We start from the raw sequence: 9,262 nt of genomic DNA, 5'->3' as shown, positions 1-9,262 counted from the left end.
AAGTGGAGACACATCATCCATCTTTATATACGGTCTGTGTGTAGAACTGAGGGGAACTAAAGTTAGGTGATGAGTCTGTGGGTTTGTCTCTACAAGTGACCCCATTAGCATTAAGCATTGCCATTTGATCCATTGTTGATATAACAATATTGATTATAGCAGCTTTAAACTAAAACGCTAAATAAAATGATCAAATATAACCTAATTGACTTATTATGTGATGACGGTATCTCATAAAAAAACCCACACCAAATATAAGAGAGCTTATCTTTTAATATTTAAATACAGTCCATCCAATCAGAAGAAAATCTTCAGAAAACAACATTCTTCATCCAAAGCCTATACTGAATTTCAATCAGCTTCACTCAGAGATTAATGTACTCAACATTACTACTTGGGCAGTGACATTTGGAAAATTAAGGAACAAGAGGGAGAGAAGATAAAAGAGAGGGAAAAGAGAGGAGAGCAACAGCAAGGGGAAACACATGGAAGACACTGGATGCCAGGAGAGGTGTTGAAAAGAAAAATACCAGGGAAGCAGAACATCATGAGTTTAGCAGAGAGAGAGTGTGTCTGAGCCAAGTAAGGATGGCAAGAAAAGAGAGGTGAGGTAGGAAACAGAGAAGACCTGAATTATTCTGCTGATTCACATCACACCAGAACATGGCCTAGTCAGCTAACAGGGAACAGTGGAGGAGAGATCAGCTTTTCCACTTGTCCCAACCTTCACAGCATTAAGACACAAACCTGCCTACTGAAAGAGCTTAAAATCCCTGATCATACCTCTGATTGTAAATCAAAATTTGATTTTTCAGCCTTTGTTTCTGTTTTTTTGGAATGCACACACATATTGAGACATGACTTCGAATACACTTGTTTTTTAGAGAGACGTTACACTTCAGACTTTTTAATCCTACAGTTACACACTTGAACACTTTAATTTTGCTGCAAATGGAACTAATGAAGGAAATGTTTCACCTGAATTCACAATTACTACTGAGAAAAGATGAAGCATTTTTACATGAAAGCAAATGAGTAAGGATATATACAGGCGTTTTAAATACGGTCATTGAGAGTCAGGATGTTTACTGTTTGATGAGGCAGTAGAGGAGTAGAGGAGGGTAATCAGGGTGCAGGCGTGGGTGGTTTAAAGAGACCAGTCTTTCTAAAGTAGCGCACGATGAGAGGCACGGATACAAGAGTGATGCTGATGCGGACAGGAGCGAAAAGCTTGTGGATGGCGTAGGCCAAGACAAATGTGCTCGTCCCTGCTGCCATTTTAGACCGAACGACCGCCTCGCTGAAGCCAACTTTGCACAGCACGGCAGCCATGTCGATCCCACTGGGAAGAACAATTGAGACGAAAAACTGGTTATAAGTAAATAGAATTCAAATGTTAGATTTTCTAACACTTTCTTTTTATTAAATAACTGGCAAGAATAATTATGACTTTTGCCATGAAAAAAAAGGGGGGGGGACAAAACAAAATACAATGAAATTGAATAACTTCATACCTATTTAAATAAATAAAAGCTAAATAACAATAATTTATGAGAAAATAAGGTTGATAATAAACAGTTTTAAAACACAATGATAAAAAAAAATAAGAAGAATTAATTAGTTCTTTATATCAAAAGGTAATTAAAAAAAACTCTAATATTGAGAATATAAATAATAATAATAATAATAATAAATAACAATGAATTACATTCAGTCCTAAAAGCCTCATGATGCAATAAAAACGTCTGATTAACACCATGCTTTTCCTCCTGGATGGTTGCATGCTCAAATATTTCCTGAGATTAAATATAAAGTTAAATAAATAAGAAGAGTCAGTTCCTCCCTTTTTAGTTCTGCTTTCTGCAAGTGGTGCAAGTTACCTTTGTCTCCACCAGAGGGAGCAATGTTCAATAAAAAGGGTTGTATAAAAGTTGATTTTTCAGCCTTTTGAACCATTGGTCCACCACCAACCACTGGTGAAATTTGCATAAGAGGCCCTGCAATCAATCTGAAATGCATGATATCACACAAATAAAAGAGAGTTTAACAAGCTATATGTTTCACTGCCGTGGTGAGACAGTTTTGTAGAGTTGTGGCATTTTCATCTGAGCTATTCGGGAAATAAATATTGTAAAGAATGTGCTAACACGAGGCTTAGAGCCGCTTCAATCATTACAGCATCTCTCCCACATTAACAGCTTTGTTGCACTCTGCAAACGTCAGTCAGCTAAATATAAGGATCCATCTGCAACCTGACAACTGTTTACCCAGCACACAGCACTGCATTAGCATGCCACATGCCTGGGCTCTATGGCCTCACAGCGATAACACGCAACGGTTGTTACAGTCAGTCAGTTTTCAGTTCAAGGGTCATTATTAGCTACATGAGGAAATGTCTATGCCTTCAGATAATCTCTGCCAAGTCTCTCTGGTATTCAAGCCACTGGTATGTGGCAATGCAGACAGGGCCTGAAAATGCTCTGGACTGATACTCATACCAAAAATAAGGCTGTGTTGCTTTAGCTTTTCTGTCACCATCAAAAGGAGATTTAAAAAGTGCATAAGATGGTTAATTGAGGTGTCAAAAATTTAAAATTCTTCATGCATTGTTGCAAAGTCAAAACGAGAAGCCCGAAGATGAGAAAATCACCTCATGTTTTATTCAACGTGATTTTAGTGTCTGTGTTTGACGCGACCAGTAGAAGTATTTTAACAACAGAAGGACAGGCTTGATATGGCTGAATGATTGGACATTCTCGAGAGCCCGTACTTTGCTCTCTAACAGGTCCCATCTCCTGCCTATTTGCGCCAGACATTGTGTATTCCTTGGTGTAAGAGCAGCTCACGGAAAAGTAATTTGTGCTCATCTTTATAGGAAACGTTACACTGCTAGATAATGTCAGTAAGAGAACTTTGATGAATTCCAGAGTTATTTCGTAATGTGTTGAATTTAAGAATATGTTGCCGTCAGCTCTAGACTGTTTATCATCATGTGTGGACTATTACAGTTTGTCGTCAATATGAAAATCTCTCTTTCTCCTTTTGGGAATCAGTATATCTAAAAGTATGCTCTTACTCTTTGATTCTCTGGGGAAAAATTCAAAAAGTGTTTTTTTTTTTCTCTGTCAAATTAAGCTACACTTGACTCTACAGCGAAGAAGAATCTGTATTTAGATAATCAATGAAAGTAATTGTTGCAAAATAAGAAAAAAGAAGAAGATAAGGTTGAGGTATATCAAACATGTTTAGGGTGTGTTTAGTTTCAGTGTGGGGTTGAGTTCATTTTCACTTCAATTTAATCAATCGCTCATGTTTGTTTTGAAAAAATAGGGAATAAAGACAATAAAAAATACTCAATCCAGCAGCTAAACAGGACCTACTCTGAGGCCACTGGTCCGCCACCTGTAGAAAAAAAAAACGATCTGATGTTTTATCACCTGGATATAAGGAGGTAGAACATTCCTAGAGACATGAGGGAGATCCCGATGTGAAAGGAAACTCCCACTGCGCCGTACTCCTTGAAGACTTTCTTTAGCTGCTGGGTCTTGTTTGGTTTCCCTCCCTCTGGTTCTGGTTCCTCCGAGGCCATCGCTGTAGATGAAGAAGTGCTAGAGGACCCCTTAAAGTTGTGCTCGGCCTGGACAAAAAAAATGAGAGCAGAATTATGATCAGGACAAAATGAAAAAGGAAGATGAATTGAGAATCGATCCCTGGTGCTGGACGCAGAGGAACAGAACATGTGTGTAAGAAGACTGTACATTTAAAGGAGAGGAGATATGAATGGCAAAGAGGAAGTGGATTCAAATTGAGAGAGAGTTTCAACTTGGAATACAAAATCATTAAAATTTTCATGTTAGTATTCACCAAGATGGAGGTTTTCAGCTCTAATCCAACAGATGTCTTAGTTTTGGATCTTTTTTTTGGATTTAAACACACAAAGCAGAAAAGCAACCAACCAATGATCTCAGTCCAGCCCCTCTGATCAGACAAGGATGGGCATACACACCGCCTTCATAAAGTAACCCTGTACAGGTACTCGTCATTTATTTCATCCCAATGCCATTATGTAGCTGCATTTAGGAGGAGTTCTTTCCCGTTTTCTTTGCAAACTTGTGGACCTGTAAAACCCTTTGAAATGACATACTGAGATTTGAGGCCTTGGCTAGGTACAGGAATATTAACTTTTTTTTATTTTTTAGGTCAGACACATATATCTGTGCATCATCTAGTTCAAAGTTGAGGTCATACAAGTAGGTCAAAGCCTTTATCTTCATCACGCAGCTGATCAAACAAAGATTGCTGCTGTGTGGATTAGGTAATTCACATCATCACTTACCCTTTCTAACACTTGTACGAACCAAGACACACACACATGCACACACGCACGCACACGCACGCACACACACACACACACGCACTTCAGATGACCAGGCACCAGACACAATCCGGCCGTCTGACAGGGAGCAGGCAGGTCACTCCAGCGTGTACTGGCAGTACAGATCAGTGTAGTAGTAGAACACACTAAACAACAATAAAACAACTGACTGCAACGAAGCATTGATGGTGAAGACGTGACCCACAGAGCAGCTAGGGCAGTAGCAAATATTAATAATAAAAAAAGAGGTTATAGTCGGCAGTACAGCATGTAAATAATCACAGTGAGATCAAATTCAAGACTACACTACACTGTATAAACATTGATATAAGGGAACATTCTTGTCATTTATTGAAAAATATCATGCCCCTGCCATCTCATCGCTTACTCATTGAATTAAGTCCTGACATGGTGTGTGGTGAAACTGCAAATCTACATTTTCCCAAGCTATGAACTCTACCCAGACTGATAATACAACCTCTTTAAACCACGTCAGTTAATATCAAGCTTATGACTGGAGCCTCTGCTGCACCATAAACCAAAAAAAAAAAGCCCAACTTTAAAAGTTTGTTACTTGAATGCTAGGGCCCACAGAACTAAGGGACATAAGTGTAAGTCAGGGTCATAATGAGGATGAAAAAGAAATACAGATCATAAAAGCACTATACAGTGGGAGTCAAGAGAAAAATAAACAATACTGAATCATATAGAAATTCAGCATTCTTAAAGATGTGAGCCCACAGAGAGCAGTTCAACAGGAGCTCTGTGTTAAACTAAAAGTATGACCTCAATCAGGAAATGTTTGACCAAAATAAACAAGACCAATAGAAACTTTACGGTTTGTACACAGTGCAATGGACAAATCTGTTGGTGCTCCAGGTCACCCATTTGCCTGATCATGCTGCTGTGCAATAACAACAAATATATATTCATGGAGCCCTTTTAGGTAAATTAGAGGAACAGTATAAAAACAGAAAAAACTGTATAAATGTTGAAAGAGGGGCATCATGCCCAGTGGTTCCATCTAAAGTCAAATTATTCACATATATTAAAGGAAACATAATCCTTCCCTGAGAAAAACAGGAAGTAGCCCAGGCCCGATTGGAACAAATCTATTATTAGACAAAATATTGACATTGTGCCTACAAGGCTGAGACAACTTAGCAAGCACTAAGAACACTGACCTCTTTAACAGGAACTCAATCATTGTAGTAGAATATGGAAGCAAGGTCAACTTGGAGGACAATATGTCGGCTGACGGAAAATGTGTGTATGGGCATATGTTTCCTGATAATCTAGAAGAAATTAGCAGATGAAATAAGACCCAAATTGTAACTTAAGCAGTGCTTTGCATTAAAAGAGAAACTCTGTCTTACCAAAATGGAAAAATAATCAGCTGAATAATCATTGAACTTAAATAAAAAACAGGTAGGAGTTTTGTACGTGTAATAGCATCTAGATTTAGAACTAAAGTTAAGTCCCATAGCTAAAATATATGTACAAAGGCATATTTATTGTACAATTGTTCTCCATTCAAAACGTGTTCAATTGGTTTGAAGTTTGGTAACTTGATTTTCAACTCCTACATGTTTGATAAAATGCTGAGGGGCCTCAAACTGCTTCCTTAACATGTACAATATATGCTTTTAAATATGAGACCATCCTACTGGTGTAATAGTTTTGCACGTTTGCAAATGTGACACATTCATTTGAAAAGTTTTCTGCCATGTGTGACATTTGCCTTCTTCTTCTACACCTCTTTTGCTAAGCTTACGTTCTGCTTTTTCAGACGGTTTTCCTTTGTAGGCCCGAGTCAGACAATTAATCAAGAAGGCAGAAACAATGAAGAGAAAGGGGACCATAAAAGAACAAGCTGATCTTTTCTCTTTGCAACAATTTGTCTTGTTAAATTTTGTCCCAGGCCCCCCAGATGAGCCAGTCTTGATGACGTATTCACTGTCCTACCAACAATGGACAATGGAAAGGCCAGAGTGGGCGAGGGAGCAGGCCTTTGCCTTTTAGAGGAGAGTCGGGCCGAGCTAAAAGTAAAGGCAGGCAGCAGTGTGTGGGCGGGTCATGTGAGCAAACGGTCAAAGGGAGTTGTGCCAGGGAGGGTGTATAGGAGGAGAACAGTGAGACCGCTGTGTCTGATAACAGCTTTTCAGAGGCATGAAAACACATGCAAAGTCACAGTGGCATGCAAACACAAGACAAAGATGCACACGCACAGAGAGGGTGGGGGGGTGGAGAGATCCCTCCAGTCAGAGGCTCAAGCAGAAGCTAAAAAGTGACAGCCCAGTGTTTTGGTCTTGATAAGAAAAGAGAGTCAAACCGAACGAAACAGTCAGATAGCATCCTGCAACAGAACGATCTAATTTATTATCTCATTAAGGAGACTCTATCCAAGTATTGATACTTTTCAATACCATGTGTTTCAAAAGCAATACAATATCCACATTTGATAGCATCTTGAGCATCGGAACTATAAATAAAGCAGATATAAAACAAGATTTTCCAACCCAAGGTTTCACAAAGACGGGAAAGCGAATCAACTGTGTTGGTATGTGTTGAGTAACTTTTTATGAACAATTTTGTGTGCCAAAGACGTTTTTTTTTATTTTGGAGGTATCGAGTATAGTATCTTTTTATACTCTTACTGTATCCAAGTTTAAAATTCTGACATTGTGACACCTTTAATTTGTACAAAGTTGTGGACTTTTGTGGCTCCAGAGGGAGTTGCTAGGTTTGATAAATTGTCTCAAGTGATGTCCCCTGAGTATTTGTGTTTGGAGTTCGAACGAAGCTCAAGGATACATTAGCTGTTACTAGCATAACATACCTGAACCCCCAACCAAACTGTCAGCGTCTGAGTTGCGTTGTGGGTAGGTGCCAGGTTTTGACAGGGAAAAAGAATATAATGATGGCTGCACTGAGCAGATATAGCCAATATACTGTATATCGGTCTAGTCCTACATAAAATGTTGTATTATTTTCATCAAATATTAAAAAACAATGACTGACGGAATGACACATGGGCAGTAAAATCTTGTCAGCAATTGCTAAGATGCTCAATAGCTGCCGATTGATTAATTTCACTGAGGCGTTCACAGTCGGCCTTTCTGTCAGATTTTGTTTGGACTGAGTGAAACAATAGACTGTATAAAGAGAAACCAAAGAGCGGAAAGCATCTATTTATTTATAGCGCCACCTGCTTGAACCCTCAAACAGGGAAGCCTCCAGCTTCATTGCGCAAGTGTCATAACCCAAAGCTCAGACATTGGTGATTTTTGTTTGACTTAGCCTCCTTTAAATGGCCTTGACACCAGCATGTTAGCATAGTGTTAGCTTATAGCTCAAAATAACAGTGTGTCAAAGGACAGCCTCTTAGAGCGGTGTTCACTCTTAGCCTTGTGTAATTACACAACATAATTGTGTAATTGCGCCATCTAAGGACTGCTCATTGAAGGTCAAGAGCACTTTAATCTGCTGTTCCCTCACATCACTGGTGTTGACTCACAGATCATACGTCAACGTGCTCACTTCATTTACATCTTATTCAGATTAAATGAGTTTGAAAAAGATGACTCATTCTTACTCATTCTGACCATGGAAAAAAGAGCCATATTTAGTTTCGTGTCCAGTTTGAAGAGTCAGTGGTCTGTGAACCTGTTGAAGAGGTCAGCAGGTGTTGTTTGAACTCTAAAAATAACACTTCAGATTCAAGTTAGTGAAGACGGATCAATTATGCATGGGCTACTGTGTATTTCCTGCAAATGTAGACAGCCCACACAGCGATGCGCGTCATACGGTGTTGTATAACAAGCTGCCTGCTGACATAAAGAGGCCCAGGCAGCTTCTTTTTTTTTTTTTTTTTTTGCATATTTCATGGTTTTGAGTTCAATCCGGGCACCACTGGGACACATAATAGGGGGGTTCCCCAAACCAGTTGAACACTGTGTGGACACAGACTAGGACATGTGTGCTCTTATTAACTGGTTACTGGGGTTAAACAAACACTTGAGTTTAGTTTAAATTACCTCTTTGTTCGCCGTCTGCTGGTCGCCGGCTTCGCTCTTCTTCGTGGAGAAGGCTCTAGTCTGCATGGGGGTCCCTGTGGGGCAGAGTCGACTGGAAACCCCCCAGTTACCTGTAAACAAACCATTAACCCCTCTCCTGTTTGTGTGCACGAGCGGCTGTGTGATGAGATCTACGTTACCGCCTTCACTTGGCACGCGTTTCGAGAGATTCACAGCTATAGTAGCCACCCAGTCCAAGTGTCCCCGGTCAAAAGCACAAGATAAGTCCCGGTGCTGCTTGGCAGGTGACCAAGTAGGTTGTACTTGTTTCTCCAGGTGCACAAGGGTTGCATCGACGGGTACACAGAAACACCGGTGTCGCTGAAACGTGTAGCCCTTGCGTAATGTCAAAGTGACGTCCCTCCGTGTGTTTGCTTTGACTTGCAGTAGAAACGAGCCCGTGGAGTTGAAAACCTGATCCAGAGCCGCTGCAGATAGCCCCCGCGTGCGGCACAACAACATTGTCGACGACCGCCCCGGAACGAGCTCAGTGTCTCCGAAAAAAAACAACCAAAATAAAGCTAGTAAAATCGTTTAGAACAAGAAATTATGACTGTAAGAAGCTGTTAACATGCTGTCCAGTGCGCTCCTGCCTCTCTCCGGTCCTGTTGTTGACCGATTATCTCCGGCAGCCAATGGGAGCTGACGCGCAATCGCAGATAGTAAAGCTTCGCGTGAAGGGAGGGGGTATTTAAAGGTGTAACCTTGTTAATCCTCGCAATTGAGTTATATCACAAACGGTCTCTGGGCTATATGTAACTTGTTCAGATGTTTGTGGGGTTTTTTCTGTTTCAAGTATTATCCAATTAAG

The 9,262-nt window shown here is 40.1% G+C and overlaps 1 protein-coding gene across 1 annotated transcript; it reads right to left on the bottom strand.

Moving 5' to 3' along the window:
- Positions 1 to 345: 345 nt before the first annotated feature.
- fam210b (family with sequence similarity 210 member B) lies at positions 346 to 9,047 on the bottom strand. Its single transcript, XM_083939806.1, has 3 exons — positions 8,413 to 9,047; positions 3,438 to 3,637; positions 346 to 1,342 (listed from the first exon to the last, which is right to left on the bottom strand). Exons 1-3 carry the CDS (start codon positions 8,911 to 8,913, stop codon positions 1,126 to 1,128), a joined length of 918 nt encoding a protein of 305 aa, XP_083795932.1. The 5' UTR covers positions 8,914 to 9,047; the 3' UTR covers positions 346 to 1,125.
- Positions 9,048 to 9,262: the final 215 nt, after the last annotated feature.

The sequence above is a fragment of the Echiichthys vipera genome (genome assembly GCF_963691815.1).
Source record: "Echiichthys vipera genome assembly, chromosome: X".
Taxonomy (NCBI): domain Eukaryota; kingdom Metazoa; phylum Chordata; class Actinopteri; order Perciformes; family Trachinidae; genus Echiichthys; species Echiichthys vipera.
The sequence above is the reverse complement of the archived record's forward strand: the minus strand, read 5'-3'. Positions and strand labels throughout refer to the sequence as shown.